Genomic DNA, 21,112 nt, shown 5'->3' with positions numbered 1-21,112 from the left:
TCCAAAGAAATCAGGGATACTCCTGATTTTCCCAGTGTGTGCTCAAGTTAACTCGATTATACATTGTCATTGGATTTTTAAAAAATCCAGTAAACAGCCCAGTAGGATTACAAATTGATGTAATGTTGTTGTGAAAAACAGTGAGCTTCATATCAGACTTGTCGGTTGTCTCTTATATTTTGCAATTGAGTGCATTTAAACTAGTTGAAGCGAACAGAGTAATTAAAAACCAAATAGGCTTTTGTTAAAAGTTATGAATATACAGTTGAAATTGTTCACCCAAAGTGATGAATTTAAATTTTAAGCTAAATGTATGGCTAAACAGTTAAAACAAGTTATGGGTAAGCAGTTAAAATAATAAGCTAGATGTAAAAAAAAAAAAAAAAAAAAAAAAGAGAAAAAAAAGGATAAACAATTAGCCACAAATAATGGATGAACCAGATAGTTTGCTAAAATTAATGGATAAAAGTTGAAATAGTAAGAAAGTGAATAAACAGCTAACCCATTAAGCTAAAAGGAATGGATTAATGACTGAATGAACACTTAACACAGTTAGTTTAAAGTAGGCTAACGGCTAAATGGCTAAGCTACTAAGCTAAAAGTAATGAAAAGTTGGTCAAAGTAGCCCAAAGAATAAACATTTGCTAGTTAAAACTAGCTAAAAGCAGTGAATAAAAAGTCAACATAGTAAGCTAATAAATATTTTAAATCAAAATAGCATAAAACAATGAATAAACATTTGAAATACTAAGGCTAGCTAAAGTTAGGCTAATGGATACAAAATTAGCATAGTTAGCTAAAGGTAGGCTAACAAATTAACAATTAACATAGTTAGCTCAAAGTAGCGTAGTCCTATAGGATTAATGGCTGTAAAGTGCAGCTACTGCTGAAGTACTGTACTTAGGTACAATTTTGAGGTACTTGTACTTTACTTGGGAATTTCCACATATGTAACTTTATACTTCTACTTAATTACATTTTGAGGCAAATATTATACTTTTTACTCCTACATTTAGATGCCAGCTTTAGTTACTTTTCAAATTCAACATGAAAAAATACAAATAAACAAACAAATTATAAATTAAACCACACAACATATTAAGAATTTAAAACTTGCCATGCTGCTTACATAAATGCATCAATACAAATAATGTAATAATATATTTGGAATATATAAAACAATCTGCGAGGGTTCATTCTGCATTACGAGTACTTTTACTTTTGGTACTTTAAGTACATTTTGATGCTGATACTTTTGTACTTTTACTGAAGTAAGGTTTTTGATGCAGGGTTTTTACTTGAAGTGAAGTAATTTCAGAGTGTGGTATTATTACTTTTACTTAAGCAAGAAATATGAATACTTCTTCCACCACTGCTACAACACTGATAACTAAATTCTATGGGGGGGAAAAAGATTGTAACCATAGCCACTTTTATATAACTAATGATGTACAATAAGATCCAGTGTATAATCAGTTTCATGGACACTTTTGTAACATGAATGGCGGTTTTGTTAGTTTATCTGACAGACAGGGCTGTGGGGGTAGGCTACATAAGAAGGTTTAGAAACAATAATTACACAACACTCTTTATCTACCTGACTAGGATATACAAGTAGAACTACAAGGTTACATCTCGTACATTGAATCATCTTTAATAGTTTGGAGGACTTTTAGATGATAAAGGGACTTGAATGCAAAGTGCAGCCAGAAGGACAGGCTCAGGTTTGGCATTTAGAAATATTGTCTTTATTGAGAACGTAAAGCACAGAAACACCCATCTCAGCAAGCTTGCCATAAATTGGACGAATCAGTTTCCCCTTTTTACAAAACATTTACATCTAACAGTGCCTCGCTCTAGAAATACATGACGTAATTATAAAAGAAACATCCACAGTACATTGGTAATATATACGTGATCAAACTACCAGACCAACCTCTGCTAGCTCTGCGGATTTACTCTGCCAGGCAGATTTGTTTCTGAATATTAAACCTTGCTTCAGGTATTAAGCATCGTCAGTATCATACCAGATCCCTTACTTATAGGCCAGTAATCTCTGTTAGAGAGCTACATTCATTATTATCCCTACTCTGCGTGACCTTCTCCACTATGACATGTAGACTGCACGATACGGCATCACAACAGTGAAATCTGCATTTAACAATTGACTAACGCACAGATTAAAGTCACCTAGATGATTAAAAAGAGAAGCAGGGTAGTGAAGTACTGGTGGAGGTACATCATGTTTACAATACTGTCGGTTAAGTCCTCTGGTTAATGTTGACATGGTTGATTCATGCACAAGTGCTAATACTGGAGGACTTTACATTTCCTTCACACACCAAATACCAAAGTCGGACATATGTTTGACTCTGCCATGCGAAGCAAATAAAATACGACTTCTTAAAAAAAAATGCTCATCTTGTTAGCTGGCAAAAAACATTTGTGCAGCTTTATGGGATATTATTAATATATTTATTATCAAAGTCAGAGCCCTTGCAGAATTAAGAATTTTGCCTTTTATGTATTTCTTTAATAATAGTAATAATAATAATAATACAATTGACCACCTGTATACTGGAAGTGTTACAAGCTTTCCAGTCTATTTGATACCAGATATCATTTAAAACCTTAGAGATTATATGCAGAATGTGACAATAATGATAATGACAGTTTGGGTCTGTGTGGAGGTTAGTTAGGGGAGAAACGTTACAACTCCATTTCAGGATCTAGACAATAATCTCTAAATATATGAGCATCTATGACTCCTCTCTACAAGCCGCTCCCACTGCCCTCCACGTCGTCCACCACCACCGAGCGTTTACGCAGCACAGAGTTCCCCTTCCTGCCGCTCCTGGCCTGCAGGGGCAGCTTGGTCTGGCAGGGGGCCCGGTACTGAGGCAGGCCAGTTTTGGTGGTATCCAGCTCCTCCGGGTCGTCCTGCTGCGCCCTGAGGGCGGCGATCACATCCTTGTCCGAGGGACTGAGGGTCAGGCAGCCGCAGGGGCGACCGCCGTCACCCTCCGCTCCGACCTCTGCCGTCTCTCCCACGTCCTCCGGCTCATCCTCCACTGTCATGAAGGCGTCGCCCCACAGGCTCTCACAGAGATCCCTGCCGTGCTGGTACATCTACATGCACACACACATACAGACAAGGAATTATTATTATTAATAATAATTATAATAATAACAATAATGATACCTTTATTTGTATAGCACCTTTCAAAACAAAGCTACAAGGTGCTTGACAATGGAACAAAATGCAGTTAACCCTTTGATGCACAACATGGGTCAAAAATGACCTGCATTCATTCAGTTACAACACTTCATACATCATACACTTCATGTTATTTAATGCTGCTGTGTGTTTCTGTGCTCTATCTTTTGATATCAACTTATTTTATGATTGAATATTCCAAGTATTCTTTAAATATCTTTTTTTTATAACAGTAGATCATTATTTCCATTTTACCTCTAACACTTTATGAAAAAAAAAAGTTTTTGTATTATTACATAGCTAACTAATGGTTAAGTAGCTTGCTAAGTGTGAAGGAAATTTGGTGTTTCCTGCATGGTGGGACATGAGGTAGGCGGCAACCTACTTGATATTCAAGACACAAGGCATTGTGGGAACTGACTCTGTGAACGTAACAATGATAACACCATGAGAGAGGGGAACGTGTTGACCAGTGGGCTCTGTCCTGATGTGATGCATAGGGCAGGAAGATAGGGCCACATTGAGGCTTACTAAAGAATCAATGCTGGGAACTACAACAGACATAAGTCGAGCCATTCTGAATTGTGCGATGTACGGAATACGAATGTGTTAATAAATCTTGCTGAACAGAGTATTGAGTGCTTTGTTTTTGGCCTGCTCACCCATTAACTTAGTGCAGTTGTCAAAACTGCCATGACACTAAGCTAACTACTTATCTTAGAAGTTAGCTAAGTATTTAGCTTAGCAAGCTACTTAGCTAAATACTTAGCCAAGAAGTTAGCTAAGTATTTAGCTTAGCAAGCTACTTAGCGTCATTTCTGATCCATGTTGTGCATTAGAAGAGTAGTGACACAAAAATGAATTTTATTCAAAAATTAATGAAGGTAAACATAAAATTAGGATGTATGATCATCAAAAACAAACTAATTGAGGAAAACCTGGAATACTGAATGATGAAGATAATTTATTGCAAAGATATAGAACATAAAAACTCTTAAGAACACATAAATAAAGCAATTAAACAATTTATAAAACTATGTGAAAGAAGGAAAAGGTCAATAAAAGGCAATATGATAAAAGTGAGTTTTAAGAAGCGATATAAAAGATGACACTGAGTTTGCTTGCCTGAGATCTCCAGACAGGTTGTTCCAAAGCTTTGGGGCCCGAACAGCAAAGGCTAGGTCCCCTTTTTTGACCAGTCTGGATTTAGGAACCACTAGTAGGGACCTGCAGGATGATCTCAGGTAGCGATCAGGCTCACAGGGAGTAAGTAAGGCACTAATGTAAGCAGGAGCCTGACCATTGAGGACTTTAAAAACAAGCAGTAAAATCTTAAAATAAATTCTAAAAGAGAAGAGATTGAGAAGAAGTGAAGAGATGTCTTCCTTCTATGACAAATTTTCAGTAAAGGTTTCAATTCAAGGTTTTAATAGAGTAAAAGTACACAAGTATTACAATTCACCCACTGGCCACCCATTGGAAGACTTATGTGGCTTATAAAATCACATTGCATCTTCACTGGACAAAAAAAGTTTCACATCATTGTATCTAGTTTGCAGGAAACTAAAACGCCCAAAAAAATTTCTGGTGACTTATACGGACAACAACCTTGGAAACTGGTCCAGTGTTGAAGCTCAGTCTCATTCTGAAGTTTTGAGCGGCTTCTTCTTCGTTGTCAAAATCAGCCTAATAATCAGCTAAAACATTAAAAATCTTTAAGATAAAACTAAGCTACACTTTCTTTTGGTTGGACAAGCAACAGGTAAGGTACTGTAGGATCCTTTCCATGATGTTTTGCATCGTCCATTTTTTATAGTCTATGAGTCATAACAATCTGATTTTAAAAAAAAAACAAAAAAACCTTTGTTAGTCATTTGGACTCAAAAACATGGCAAAATAGGGTCAAGTTTGAAAAATATTTTATCAGAGCTTACAAGGTCCCCCAAGGTCTACCAGACTAACTGAATTTCCTCTCAGGGATAAATAAAGTAATTTTGATTTGATTTGTTTTGAAAATATATCCTTATATGCTGTATACACAATATGTTCAAAATAAGTTTAAAAATAATATTCCTTAGCTTTGTTACTGGGCAGCTTACTTCCCTGTTAGTACAAGGTGACCTCACAGTCCACTCAGTTCAGCCTTGCACAACTCCAACAGAGTATGCAAGCTTTTATAGGACAAATCATTATTTTATTAGTCGATGATAAGTGAAATCAACAGTAACAGGTAACTATAACTGTAACGCATGGTGGAGTAGAGTAGAAGTATAACACAGAATATCAGTGGTGGAATGTAACTAAGTACATTTACTCAAGTACTGTACTTAAGTACAATATTGTGGTACTTGTACTTTACTTGAGTATTTCCACATTTGTACTTTGAGCTGACAGCTTTAGTTACTTTTCAGGTTGAGAGTTAACATAAAAAAAATGATCAATTTAAAGTGAATATGCATAATTATAAATTAAAGCACATAAAAGTATATTAAATATTTAAAATTAGCCCTACCAGGACAACAGTAAAATGCTGCTTACATAAATGCATCAATTCAAATTGAAAAATATATTTAGAATATATGAAACAATCTGAGTGGATTCATTCTGCATAACGACAAGGTCTGACAAGTACATTTTGGTGCTGATACTTTTGTACTTTTACTTCAGTAAGTTTCGAACACAGGACTTTTACTTGTAGTGGAGTAATTTCACAGTGTGGTATGACTACTTTTAATTAAGTAAGTGATCTAAATAGTGTAAAGCGTGCCCCCATGCAATATCTATGGAAAGCTGTGGAGGCTGCTTCAAGCTATTGCTGTTTGATTCTGCGTGTGGCCGTACTAAAACTTGAAGTTCAACTTTAAGCTAAAAAAAACGTCTTCCCACCTAAAACTCATTAACATGCCTTCTGGCTGCAGAAATTTTTTATTATTGCAGCAAACCGCCTCCCACTGCTGCCTGGCTAGTTTCCGGGGTGTAAAGGAACATAAATGATAAATACCCAAATAAATACAGTATAAGTTACTTTCAACCACTGACACATAGGACTGAGTATTGGCAAGAATCTTATGACAAAATAACAATCATGATAAATTGGTTACCATTCAATATATTGCAATATATACTGTCAGCAGGGTAAAATGTTACGATTTTCTCATGTAATTTCATGGAAAACTGTCATAGTACACAACTGCCCATAAAGTTGGAATAATTTAGTTTTCAGACACAATCTTCTGTTAATTGTGGCTTAATTTTCATTGTGATGTTTGGAAGAGATTGATATATAAATTTGAGAAGATATACACTTTATCTGTCAATAATAAATCACATTGTCACAATAATTTCATGGAAAGAGGTAAAAAAATATTTATATATATATATATATTTATTTATATTACATTTAGCTATTTCACTTGTCAATTAATTACTTTTTGCAAAATATTTTAACTATTTATCCATACTTTAAACCATTTATACATAGTTTTAGCTCATTATTATAATTATTTTCTTTATAGTTAATTTTAGTGAGACATATTTCAACTGTTCTCAACAAGTATTTAGTGAAAATATTGAATTATAAAGTCCCTGTTTCGGAATAACTGGCCTTAATAACACGCCTTAACCCAGTAAACTACCAAAATATACAAATAAATATCATAATATTTGAATATTACAGAACAGTGCAACATTATGGACGACCCTATATTTGATTAGAGATAATTTACATTAATTTGTAATACATAATCTAGTAATTTCTCTGTACTAGAAGGAAAATAAATGTAATATGCTCTTATTGACATTATACTTAACATAACAGTTGGGGGTCAATTTATAGATTTTTTATTTCTAAAGTAAAATAATAATAATAATAATTTGGGCTACAAAAACATGGATGTAAACTATCAATTAAATGTTTGGGTTTTTTTGCTTTTTTTAAATAAATACAGTATCATCAAACACAATATTGCGATACGGAAGTGTTTCAATATTTCCTAACACCCCTAATGATTTAATAATACCTCATGGAAAATTAGGCTTATTACTATGGGCTGAAATATGTGTCACCAGAAACTGAATTTTAATCATTTAATATTTGAATTGCTGAACTTGAATAATTATTAATAATAAATACAACAGAGCGCCTATTCGGCCAATCAGCAGCTCCGTTTTCTGCGCTCGATTGCTCTGCCTCAACTACTCCGGATGTTCGTCACGGGATATGACTGTCATTAACTTGCATTGTAGCGAAATCCGTGTCAGTTTCACGGAAATTTGAGTGATTCCGTGGCTATTCCACGGATTTTGAGTTAAGCAAATCCGTGGCTATTTCACAGATTCCTGTGAGACCATGTTGATTCCTGGCCTTGATGGCTCCCTGATTGAATGAATGGATTCTTCCCTGTCTGTAATATTTGTTTGTTAAACTTCAATAAAAAGTTAATTACAAAAAAAATAAATTTCTGGTGACACAAATTTCCTCCCATATATTACATTTTACCAAGTGCACCCTATCTGTGACATTTATTAAGTATGGCCTTTCTTTGCTTGTAAACATCCATTGGAATAATTGAATGTGGCCTTTCAGGGCAGCGCCAGCCTTGAAAACAGACCCTCTCTGCCAGGTGTTAAAGGGGGCTGCAGGCACCTGGCAGCTGCTCTCGCAAAGCCGCTTTTGTCTGCCTCTCCCGCTCGCCTCACCTCGTCTCCACCAGCCTTGAGAGCAAATTACAAGACATGGCGACCTTGAAAAGCTCCCACACCGGTATCTGAAAGACTTCATCTCTGCTCCTCTCCTTTACGGCAGAACAACGATTCTGTCAAGCCTCGCGGAGCAGACGAACAGATCTAAACTAATAGGAAAGGTCACTTTCAGCACCTTTTGTGTTCCTGCTATCTGACGGAGAAATTCATTACAGCGCTCAGTCTTTGTAAAAGTTACACTTGGAGGAAAAACTCCAGTTACTGCTGACATTAGCTTTATGGTTTCTGGAGCGTGGAAAATTCTCCTCCTCTCTAATAAGACACGTATGCGGATTAAAAGGGGATATTGCATAACGCTGCAAAAACAAATCATAATTCAACATATAAGCTGTTTAACTGTAAATGGTGTAGGCCTGAGGAATAGCTGGGGAAGCTAATTAGTGAAGTTTCAGTGACACACACACACACACACACACACTTTTCTCTTCATATCCATTAAGATGCCTTGCCAAGTCAAAGTCTTGGTCTCCTACTATAGCTCATTCTGTCCCCTACCTTACTTCCTCTGCATCTTATCTTGTTTTCTGCTCTTGCTTATTGCTGCACTCACTGTTTGTATACCTCTCTTCTTCTCCCTGTTTCTCTGTAGCGCACCCCCACCCCAACGTCTGCTTCCTTTCATCCTCCTGTCTGTTAGGGGATTAAGACTGAGTCACACAGGGTGCTCAGAGAAGAGAAAGCTGTAATATATTTACCGTGTTCGAAGGACAAAGAGGATGACGGCTATTTCTCTCCACTACATATACTATCTGTCCGCTTAGGTCTTATCGCGGCGACCTCACAATACACACAGGGCTGCACACACGCACACCAACATTTCCGTCCTTCCCCAGGCAGACATGGTTTGCTGCCAAAGCTAATTCAGTACAAGCACAAGTGGCTTTAGACGACATGGTGTGATCGAATAAGTGAGATACTAAAATTTCCTGGGGCGCTATCCTGTCCTTCCCGTCCTTATCTTATTCAATTCTGCCCTTCTCTGTCTGAAACATTACACCTGGTGTGAAAAGGAAATGGTAAAGAGATAGAGGACTTAAATCCTTTTTCTTTACTGCAATGGTCCTTCTGCCCAGGGGTCAGGATCAGAATTAGTAAGAGGTCAATTTAATTATGTATCTGAATAAAAACGATCCAGATTTGAACACAATTGCTATATTGAACAGTCTCACAATTCAAAAATCATCTGAAAAGCTTTTATCTATGGAGGCCAGGACTGTATTCAACTGTATCTACACTGTAATAAATTATTTAGCAGTCATTTCCTTTTACTTAATATATTTGATCAAATGTATTAAATATAAATGCGTCCTTGATTTTGAGGCAGTTGGTTAAGTAACTTTAACATAAAAATATTTGAGATAGAATCTACTTATTTTGATCACATTAAATATAATCTTTATGTGTATGTAATTCTAAATCAAGACAATTTTGAATGAATCCAACACAATAGAATTAGTCCGTTTTTAACTGACAGGCACTTCCTGTTAAGTTGTTATTAACTCAACTTGTAATGTAGTTAGATTTAATTACTTATATTGCGGGCAATCTGTTGCCTCAATTTTATTGAGGCAACAGATTTTATTGATTTTTTTTTTTACAGTGTATAGTTTAGACAACTGAAATATATATATATATATATATTTTTAATAAATAGAGTTGAATAAAGTGTAATTATTGAGTATATACAGGTAGTGGGTATCTATACAAGGACAAATATTTAAATATAGAGAAGTCAAGAGTTCCTCAGGGTCTGATAAGAGAGGCAAATGCCTTAAACCTGCATTCTTACTAATGGCCAGCAGGGGGCGACTCCACTGGTTGCAAAAAGAAGTCACATCGTATGAAAGTCTATGAGAAAATACTTCTCACTTGATTTATCACCTCAGTAAACATTTTCTGAAACATTACACCTGGTGTGAAAAGGAAATGGTAAAGAGATAGAACACTTAAATCCTTTTTCTTCACTGCAGTGGTTCTTCTGCCCAGGGGTCAGGATCAGAATTAGTAAAAGGTCAATTTCATTATGTATCTGAATAAAAACGATCCAGATTTGAACACAATTGCTATACTGAACAGTCACACAATTCAAAAATCTTCTGAAATGCTTTTACCTATGGAGGCTGGGACTAAAATCAACAGTTTTTAAAAAAATAGATAACGCAAATGCATTAAACATGCATTCTTACTAATGGCCAGCAGGGGGCGACTCTGTTTCCAGAGTTTGTTCGCTTCCAACACAAGCCTCCTCATCCTACTTAACGAGATCACCTGAACCAAATCTTATTTTATGAGGAAAATTACAAAAACCACTCCTGTGATTAAAGATTGAGATTATCCCATCAATAATGATTTCTAAAGTCTTCCTTAGTTAGAATATTAGTGTTGTGTTGTTTAAAAATAAATATGAACATGTTTTGTTTGCATTATTCGAGGTCTGAAAACACTGCATCTTTTTTTGTTATTTTGACCAGTTGTCATTTTCTGCCAATAAATGCTCAAAATGGCAATATTTTAATTTCAAATTTGAGAGAAATGTTGTCAGCACTTTATAGAATGAAACAAAAATGCCCCCACGCAATTTTTTCCCCCCACGCATACCTATAAATTGTAAAACCAGTAAAACTGATAATTTTGCAGTGGTCTCTTAATTCTCTCCAACGCTGTATAGAGTTAAAAATTACTAGAATCAAAAAAGTGTATCATAAAAAGTGACTTAAAATTGGATTAAATATCAATTTATGATATCTTCTGGCAGACCACAACGCTGACACACGTGCAAAGGGGATAAGATGACATTGATGGTTACCTTGATTACAATTATAGAACAAAATAGTTGGAAACATTTGGGATATTGCAAGTAGTCAACTCAACAAAATATATAATATAGCTCTAGTCGTTTTTAGACATTTTAATGCGGAATGGTCAATGATTATATCTTTTAAAAGCACTTCTAGGTCCCCCATGAACACAAATCTGTAACCTACTTATTCTCTGTACTTCTTCCCTCGTAACTACAGATAAGCAACCGGGAAATATTCCATTGGTACCCGACATGTACACAATATTTACACTGTCATTTGCAGGCTGTAATCTCAAGTGAAACACTTCATGGTTCAGTAACCTCGTGGTAATTTCCCTCTTCCTCACACCATTAATTCACTCATCTGATCCACAGATGCCGCTCTCTAATGTGTTTTATACCAGCGCCCGGCACAGACATGGCCACTCTTTGCAGATGTAACCTCATTCCCACAAAATCCAGAGCAGAAAGAGTGTCTAATGCCGAGATAAATCAGACCTTGGCTGGCAAATAATGTTAGCAATGAGTACAAAGACAGAGTGAGACACGGGGCGCCAGAGGGATTTTTGCATTCAGTGGATGTGTGTGTGTCTGTGTGTGTGTGTGTGTGTGTGACTATGTGTGCATTTAAATGCAATAGCTTGTTTCTATGCAAATTGACACCTACTGCAGTCAGCATTTACAAATCCTCACTGTAGCTGTGCATATTTATTCTACACACACACACACACACACACACACACACACACACACACACACACACACACACACACGCATACCTGGATTTTGTTCTTATCTGTTGGGTGAACTTTTCAGGAGCGGGGAGAAACATCACCAAGGATTTTCTCAACTGAGAAAATCTGTGGATTAGAGTTTAAAAATCTCCAAATTCAGAGTTTTGTGAGGTCGGTTTTGCTTTCCTGCGCGGCACGTCTCATCCCTGAGGTGGACTCAATTGCTGCGGGCTCAGACCACGAGGAGGCCCACTGTGAAATCTCACATCTCTGCCGACTGAAGAGAAAACTGCTGTGACCTCCAAATCTGTTGCGAGAGGCAGGCACTTGTTTGCAGCCTCTCTAAAAGGGCTGATTTGTTGAATGTGCTGAATGCGGTGACTCATTTCTTTGTATTCAGGAACGGTTTAAAACACTCTGTTTTGAGAGCCACTTAAATTTACTGGAGCCTATTTGGTGCCATTAGTGGCGCTCTATATGAAAATGGGCCAATACAAACACAAAAAGAACCCAAACAGACACATACACACACTCAGACATCCTCTTTTGGCACTTCCTCTCTTGCTAGAAATTTGTAATTTTTACTAATCATATAATATACACCAGAGAGTCTTAATAAGTGTGGTGTCTGGGGGTGTGTGTTTATTTATTGCTGTGTCTCTCTTTGTATGTGTGTGTGTGTGAGAGTGAGAGAGGGAAAGCGAGACAAAATAAGACATACAGAGAGATAAATGAGGAAAGAAAGCAGGATAGATAGATAGATAGATAGATAGATAGATAGATAGATAGATAGATAGATAGTGTCATGGCATGTGGTGTGTGCAGCCCCTCGGCATCTCTGCCTCTTTTTAAATCACCCAGCTGGCCTCTGCCCACTGAAGCAGGACCGAACCTTTTCATGCTTCAGCCCACAGTGTCGCTCTGCGCTCTTAACCCTTCGCTTACTGCACACTCACTTGACCAGCAGCATGCAGTCTGTGACACAGAATCTGACCTTCAACCTGCAGCACTTGGCTCAAATGACACATAGCCTCGAGGTCGGTCAATGGGAGTGAAACACTGGTCAGCAGTTTATCAATTCATGAATACTAAAAGAGCTGGTTACTGTTTAATGCTGAACCATTTATTTTGGAAGTGCTTTCTAACTGTGTGACAAGACTAAATGCATGATGAGACAAAGTGGGTTTGAAAAGAGAAGCCAATGTGGAAGAACCTTAATCCTGTATTCTTTTTAAAGGCCAGCAGAGGGCGACGGCACTGGTTCAGCCGTCAAAAACATCAGTATAGGTCGTGTGTACAGGCAGCAAAAAACAAGCTATGTCTCTGTATTTCACCGTCCGCTGTGATGCACCCGCCGCCATCTTGCTGTCGTAGTAGTGATTGACAGCCAAGCAAAGTTTAAAAGGGCAGATTTTGATGGCTGTGGCTCAGTTGGTAGAGCGGGTTGCCCCCCAACCGAAGGGTTGGTGGTCCTATCCCTGACCGTTGCAGCCTACATGTCGAAGTATCCTTGAGCAAGATACTGAACCCCAAATTGCTCCCGATGCTGCGTTCATTGGTGTGTGAATGAATTCCCAATGGTGGCAGGTGGCACCGTTTAGGGTAGCCTCTGCCACCAGTATGAATGTGTGTGTGATTTGAGTGGTCGCAAAGCCACTAGAAAAGCGCTATATAAGTGCAGGTCCATTTACCATTTACCATTCCCATGCTGGGTTAGTGGTTGGGGTGATGGATGGGTTAAGCATTGGTGTACATTCACCCAGCAGAGCGGGGCTCGCGTTTCGTGTGAAAACAAAAGTGAACCATTTTTAACTTAAGTTACGTCAATCACGTTTTTTAACGTAACTTACGTTTTTTATGTAACTTGCAGTAGTCTTGTGACCCTTGTAACTACTTCACTTCTGGAATTTACGTACATTTGCTTATTGTTTAAATTGTCTTTTATAACATCTAACCAGGAAGTTATTTGCCCCAAACCTAGATCAGTGGTTTTACAACATAAATCCACTGAAACTGCAGCCTTTTTTACAACCGCTATTTTTAGAACGCGCCTTGTAAATTGAGCCGCGAGCGTCACCGCGATACGTACCTACATGCTGTAATTTGTGGTACTGATACATGACCTCTTCTGCCTTTTATGTTGGAGAACTTGTTGACTAGTTGCAAAAAGAAGTCCAACCCTGCTTCTCACCTAATTTTTTTTTACCTCAGTAAATATTCTCCTAATGAGTTTAAGGTGTCAATCAGAAGTTTCAAGTCTTCTTTTAGCCTAATTTGACCTGCCTCAGCCCCATCCATGCTCCACCAGCGTTCTGATTTCTCTTCTGCAGTCTGCAGTATTTCGTGACCAATAGGTTTATAAAATAAAAGTACTTATAGTTATAAACTCAAACAAGTTCGGTGAATATTTTACATTTGGAACACGGACTTAAAAGTTTTCACAGCTTTTTGGCTGCAGTCAGGAGGTAAACAATGTTTGAAAGTAAGTTTAAATTCCAAAAGAAGAGGAATTTCTCAGAGGCAGAAAGTGAAACGCTGACGTCCAACAGCTGCAACAGAACAAACGTTTTTTGTTTGGCAGCATGAAAAGTAAAAAGGAAGGAAATCAGTGGTGCTGTCAGCAGAGTAGCAGCGGACCATTCAACTCCTGGTGAGTTTGGAGTAATTCATGGATCAAAAATACATACTAGAAAGAGTCAAAATTGAATTTATTTGCAGTTGGAAGTTCCTTGTGATAGACAGTGATTCCTAGATTGGTATAATATTGTTTAGCATTAAAATACCAATTCATGGTTTCCATGTCCGCCTGGCCGCTGCTTGCGTTCATCCTTAAGTACGATTAAAGCTTTAGTCGATATCAGTTTAACATGCTAAATTTACTTATTAGTACCTAACACAATGAACAACAGGGGCTAAAGGGATTGTCATTAGTTTTGCAGGTATTTGGTCACGAACCAAAAGTATATGAAAGTTTGCAACCAATTTCATGTCAATCCATCAAAGAGTTGTTGAGATATTTCAGTCTGTAGCAAAGTGCCAAAGAGACTGAAATCACCACCTTTAAAGCCATGCTGCTAGTGTGGCCAAAAATCACTCAAAGTGTCTGATTTCTGCTGATGGCAACAACAAAAAAAACAAAGTCAAAAGAAACCCAAGGTCCCAGGTTATGTAAGCAGCCAATCACAGATGTTCCAGATCACAGCCTACCTGCTGATACTGAACACAGGTTCCAGTGCAGTTCTGTCCCCGGGGGTCTCTGGCCCAGTTACGAGCACACGTCATGTCCATCCTGCAGGCATCAAACCTGAAGAAAGGTATGCAAATTCACAAAGTATTTGAAATTGTAAAACATAAGATTTATGTTGTCTACTTCAAAATTGGGGGAAATATGCTTCTTTGTTTACTTGCTAACTCTCTGTCTGTGTGCTAAATATGAAGCTTCAGCCAGAAGATGGTTAGCTTAGTTTAGCATGAAGACCTCTACAGACCATAATCCATAGCAAAGTGGCTGTAGGTGCACTATGATGTCTTTCACCAGTTCTCTCCATTTTTATCGATCTGCTGCTTCTGGTTTATTTGATTAGGACAATGCACATTAATCAATATATCAGCAAAAGCATCAATATAAATATGCCGGGGTTAGTAAAGTTGCTAAATTTCACCCGTTGTCCTAAGGCAATATACCATGACAAATAGATAAAACATGTAGAAATCTTGCACAAAAAATAAATCCTAAAAGATACATACATAGAATAGAATACATACATAGAATAGAAAAGACAAAGAGGGACAAGTCTGGGTTGTTGTCAACCACTGCTTAAGGGTCTTTTTAAAGGTGGTGTAACTACCACAGTTTCTAATATGAGCTGGCAGCGTGTTCCACCACTGTTCTTGTTGCATTATACGGTGTCATATTTCAATTCCATCCTGCGATGCAATAGAGGACGAGTCATTGTCAACCTGGGCCGCAACCGATCCGGTATGTGGTTGTCTGGTGTAATCATCATAAGTGTTTCAATAGACAAGATAATCTGGTGGTATCCATCTCCTCTCCAGATGTGGATGGCTGTTGACTCTTGTTGAGCTCATCCGCCCTCTGACAGGTCTTGTTTTTCCACCTGCTGGGTGTCCACCCACCCTCCTCATCAAGTTGAACCTGATCGGGTTGGTGGTTCAGTCGCCGACAACTCGACTAGCTATTCAAGGCAAGGATGCTTAGTTCCTTGAGGTGTTAATCCACAGCATAAAGACTGGAAATAGGAATAAAGCAGCTAGCCTGGCTGTGTTGCACTATCTTCTTTTGCACTTTTCTTTTTATTAAAGGTAGCAGTAAACCAGCTTACGGGCGCATTAGCGCCACCAAGTGGACTGGAGTCACTGCATTCTAATTCAAGTGGCTGTTATGTGAAGTGCAACACCTAGTGGTAAAAATATGTAGCCGGTTTGACAGTTTACACCTTTTTACAATGCAACCCTGGTGGGTTGGTTTCATATTTACTTTACTTTATCTACTATCACTTTAATATGCACACTATCAATGCATATATATGCACCTCAAGTCTGGTATAGAAAAGTAGGCATTTTTATATTTTTTCACGACAACAACCATGGCTAGTGTTTTTTCACAAAGGAACCAAGACATTAAACTGTTTCTCGTTTTGCTGGGAATCCCCAGGCTGTTACACATATTTGTACTCAATAAGACGGGACTAATATATGTAACCTTGGTTTTCTCTGTGTCATGCTGTTTTATTGGACACTGTGTCTTAACACGGATGGCACAGTACACTGTCATTACACTGGCTGGTAATCTTCCTCCTGACAGCCTTATAGGTGAAAGGGGACAGATACTGATTTTGATTTAGATGCTATTTGCAGTGTGTTTGGCAGCCTCACCAATCACGACAGAAGCTGTGGCAGAGTGGCACGGCCTGGATGTACGAGCGGCGGTGGGGGTGAGGCCAACGCGCGGCATCAGGGGAGCAGCGGTAAAAACAAGACACACGCTTCAGGAAGCCTTCACACCTGAGGACAGAGAGGGGACCAGTTAGTACCAACATGATGACATCTGTATTTGAAGCTTTATTGAACCTGGGGGATGACTCAGCATAGTCAGCTACAAGACATAGTAGATGATATTAGTATTGTTATGTATGCTGTTTAATATATCTAATCCCTTGTGTGAGTTTCTGTCCAAGTGTCTTCATTGGAACCACTATCCACATGCACTGTTCATTCCACAGAGTTATATAAAATGTAAAGGTTATTTCCTATTGGGGGGTTACATATTTCACTCAATACAGCTATGGGGAAAATATAAATCCAACCTGTAATAACTGGGTTTTTGACAGCAATGAAAGCAGACTGTATGTTTTATGTTTTTATTAAAGGATCCCCATTAGCTTGTGCCGTGGCAGTTCGCTATGGAACAGCCTGAAGGTTGTAACCAACCTTCAGGCTTGAAAAGTGAAGCAATGCTGAAGTTCCTTAAACCTGCATTCTTTTTAATGGCCAGCAGGGGGCGACTCCACCAATTGCAAAAAGAAGTTAAATTAATGACCTTCCTACTTCTCGCTTGGTTTATTACCTGAGTAAACATTTTCTTTAAAAAATCTCAATCCATTTAGAGTAAAATAAAACAATGCTGCCTGTCTTCACTTTAGAACTTTGGCTATTTTTTGTGTTTTTTAGTTCATTAAACTTAAAAAAAATTAAATGTTGGTAGTCTTGTCCTATTCAGTGTTCAGATGTACTAAAAGACACTCTAAGGAGTCAACTGTTAGTGTTGGCTCCTTGCTTATTAGGCTAGCTGATAACTTAGCTACACCCTCTCAAAAAACGTTACAAAAAAAAGATGGTGACAGCCAAAATGCCAAACAAAATAAAAGTAGTTCACCAATTGTTGGGTATTCTCCCGTTCTTTAACATAAAAGTATGGTTACAGGTCCCTGAAAGTCAAATTTTCCAGACCAGATCTGAGGGATAACTACTTGATGAGACTTACTCAGAACTCAGAGGTCCACATTTGTCCCAGGGTTCATTCTTATTGCTAGCAGAGGGAACATGGGAGATGTCCTGAATGTCGTCTTCTGTGCAGCAGCTATCTGTCAGCAGCAAGGATAGGAAACATTTCAGCCAGCTGTCCCTCAGTCACCACATCATTAAACATGCAGTGTATCAAGACAGACACAGTCACTCACTATCAGCATACAGCCCACACTCCCTCAGGTGTGGCTCTGGGCCGGGCGTGGCTTTGTGCTTGCCGTCTTGAAGACACACCCCCTCTGAGTGGGTTCCACCAATCAGTGCAGCTGCCAAATATGCGCAAACCAACAGCAGGGGGCGAGAGGTGACACCCATCTCTGCAGGCTCAAACAGGTCTGGGAAAGAGTTCAGCACACTGGACAGAGGCAGACAGAAGACAGAAGACATTGTCACCAGAACAGCCAGCAAAAATCAAAGACATTGCAGTGTAATGTAATTACATCCACCATCCACAGAAGAAGAAAGTCTTGTTGAAACATGCACACAACTTTAAAATAAAATCCTTAATCACAGCTATTCTCACGGCTCTTAGTTTCAATCATCATGGCATATAGAGACTGTGAGTGAGACATCCAGCGCAGGCTGTTTAGCTCCATGGGTGCGCTGCATGTGGTGACCTAGTAGACAGGGTGAGCCTAATTAGGTGAGACTGGGGCACCGTGCTGAGATGGATGACATGCGTAGTTGTTTAATCTGACAAGCGGCTGGCTGATGGTGTAGTCTACATAACACGAATTAAACAAATCTGCTGGACATGGCCACATGGCCCTGGAGAGGTCCATTGAGGCACTGATTTTAACAACAAATTTATACAGTAAAAAGGCAGAAAATATGGAAAACCTTGGTGCATTAGTTTACACTCACCCTCCAGCTTTAACTGTATCTATTGCTAACTTGTAAAAAACCAAAACTGTGTGGGTAGTACAAGTAATAAGTATAGTTGTATACATAAATTAGCAGTGGTGGGAAAAGTCCTCAACCTCTTACTTCAGTGAAAGTAGTAGAGATGTCATGGATATCATACTCTATTACAAGTACAAATTTCCTGATTTTGAAAAATATTACTTAAATAAAATTACAGGAGTATTGGAAGTAAGTACTTGTACTTAAAATATAAAACTCATACACACACTCATATGCAGAATGGCAAGTGTTATGTCGTCATAGAACATTATATTTTTCTGTCTTAATCATGAACAAATATGTGTAAAAATATGTAAGTGATGTAGTTTGTCCATGTGGACCCCATTGTAGATACTCTGTATAGATAAGTGACACAGTACTGCTTTATATCATATCAGCATTTAGAGTTTTGTTTAAGTGAAAAGTAATGTAAAATAAATGTAGTGTAGTAAAAAGTACAGTATTTGTGTTTGAAATGTAGTAAAGTAGTAGTGTAGCATTGAATGGCATTACACAAGTAAAGTAAAATAATGTAAAATTCTACTTATGTTACAGTCTATCGCTGTATTTCAGAAGGGATCTTTCGAAGACAACATTTTAGATTACATCTGTTTACAAAACATAGGAAACTGCTGGAAATGTCAGAATTCAGAGGGTACATAGCGCCATGCTCTCTGACAAACCAAAGATAGCTACAGGAATGTGGGGTACAAGTCCTTAATAGTATAAAGGAAAGCATTAGAATTGACTTTATGAATGCCATAAAAGTGTTAGACAGACTTTATTGAGAGGATAGAAAAAGTCAGAATCTCCCTCTTTTTGGGAGTGGTCCATAGAACTTGAAAAAGTATCTTCAAATTAAACACTTTTCTACATAAAAATCACAGATGGGAAGATTATATATTTAAATGTAGAAAATACTAGATGTATATTTGTAAGGATAAATGACGCTGTTTGCTTTTATTTTCTTATTTTAGCATCAGATAAAATTAAGTGTGATTTTAATATATAATGATTGCTGTATGCTTTTTCATCTAATTTCATTATATTTATAATTAAGTTGTTTCCCCCTCTCGGCTTTTATTATTATCACTGTCTTATCAAATATTATTTTAATCACGCAGTTGTCTAAACAAACCTTTTGTGGGGAAAATAATTAAAAAAAAAAAAAAAAACAGTTTTTCCTATGGAGTCTGGTGGAGCTCATTAGTGAGTTTACACTGACCTCAAAGCACTTTATGTTATTTTTGTTTCCTCTGCTGTAGCACAACAGCAGATTTTCCTGATGTAATAGCTGTAATGTTGCTGTGTAATGTAATGTAAATGTTTCTGTAAGATTAGACTGCGACGCCCTTCCCAATTAGCTGTTGCTTAATCTAAAACAGTTAATCTCGTCGTGTGTTTGTTTGTTTGTACCTGAGGGTGAGGTGAAGGAAGGATGCTCCGTCCGGGTGACTTTCTTCTGGTTTCTGCTGTTGTGTTGCTCAGTGTTTCCTCCTCGTGTCTCTCCGGTGTGTTGCTGTGGATCCAGTGCCTGTACGCTGTGATCGGTGCTCCGGTCTCCTCCTCCTTCTCTCTCTCTCTCTCTCTCTCTCTCCCTCTCTCTCTCTGCTGGCTGTGATCTCTGCTTCCCGGGGGCCGCTGCTCGCCACTTTGTCACCGGTTTATATGAAGGACATTTCAGTCCCTTCCACCAGGCAGCTCACCCCTCCCTCTGCCCCATGCTGGGAAGTCCTCTCTCTCTCCCTCTCCCTCCCTTGCACGCACACACACACACACACACACACACACACACACACACACACACACACACACACACACACACACACACAGAGAGAGAAAAAAAACCTCCCTCCTTGTTAATCTCCCAATGAGATGTTTACCAAATCCTCCTTGTTGACAGCCTTCCTTCCATCAGATTTGTCCAGGCAGTGTTCTCCATGGAAACACTCAACAAAACTCATATTTCAAATTGAATCAAAGGCAAAAGCGACCCTAAAGGGGATGTGCTGCCCTTGGATCATTCACAGGTGGTGCTGAGTCACACCTGTCCTCCCACAGCCCCTTTTTGTATCCACACACACACACACACACACTGAGGTCAGGGCTTTTTCCAGATGACAGGGTTAGAGGAGGGTATAGCTGAGATTTAATACTGCATGATATGCTGAGGACAGGGAACACAAATCTCTGTGGAACAAAACACCGTGAACTCACAGGGGGGAAGCTGCTGCGTGTTGCAAAACCCTTCCTGTTATCATAAAGACACAGTTTATTTGTTGTTTTTCTGGGTGCACATTTTTCCACCTGTGCCAAGGGATACAGGAGCTGGTGACCTTGGCAGCATGCAGGTAAGTCTTAAAACATTTGTTCAGTGACGGCTCTAATAGGGTTGTACGGAAACATGGCTAGCCGGTCTGTTGTTCCACCATGTGTGTGTTATTGCTCCTGGCTTTTAATCTCACCTCCCCTTGGACCTGGTGTACCAGCCTAATCCCTGGCTGGGCGCATCTCTCTCTCTCTCTCCCTCCCTGAGTGACCTCCCAAGGCTTTTGGCCACAGAATAGCAGATGGAGAGTGTCTTGTGGCCTAGATACGTGCGCCTAAAACCAAGGCTGTGAAATTGGTGACATGCCTTCGACATGATTGGTT

At 38.5% G+C, this 21,112-nt stretch overlaps 1 protein-coding gene across 1 annotated transcript; it reads right to left on the bottom strand.

The window, feature by feature from the left end:
• Positions 1-1,732: 1,732 nt before the first annotated feature.
• Positions 1,733-20,041, bottom strand: rtbdn (retbindin). The gene is made up of 6 exons (XM_059348159.1): positions 19,877-20,041; positions 17,713-17,912; positions 17,517-17,616; positions 16,409-16,537; positions 14,720-14,816; positions 1,733-3,129 (listed from the first exon to the last, which is right to left on the bottom strand). The coding sequence occupies exons 2-6, from the start codon at positions 17,870-17,872 to the stop codon at positions 2,773-2,775; spliced, it is 843 nt and encodes a 280-aa protein (XP_059204142.1). The 5' UTR covers positions 17,873-17,912; positions 19,877-20,041; the 3' UTR covers positions 1,733-2,772.
• Positions 20,042-21,112: the final 1,071 nt, after the last annotated feature.

The sequence above is a fragment of the Centropristis striata genome, chromosome 13, assembly GCF_030273125.1.
Source record: "Centropristis striata isolate RG_2023a ecotype Rhode Island chromosome 13, C.striata_1.0, whole genome shotgun sequence".
Classification (NCBI taxonomy): domain Eukaryota; kingdom Metazoa; phylum Chordata; class Actinopteri; order Perciformes; family Serranidae; genus Centropristis; species Centropristis striata.
Note: the sequence above shows the minus strand (reverse complement) of the source record. Positions and strands in the feature narration are given on the sequence as shown.

Coding starts and splice junctions, on each gene's coding strand:
- rtbdn (XM_059348159.1), bottom strand. CDS start 17,872: ATGGGTGTCACCTCTCGCCCCCTGCTGTTGGTTTGCGCATATTTGGCA. Junction 17,617..17,712: donor GTGTGGGCTGTATGCTGATA/GTGAGTGACTGT, acceptor TGCTGCTGACAG/ATAGCTGCTGCACAGAAGAC. Junction 3,130..14,719: donor CCTGTGTTCAGTATCAGCAG/GTAGGCTGTGAT, acceptor GTGTGCATGTAG/ATGTACCAGCACGGCAGGGA.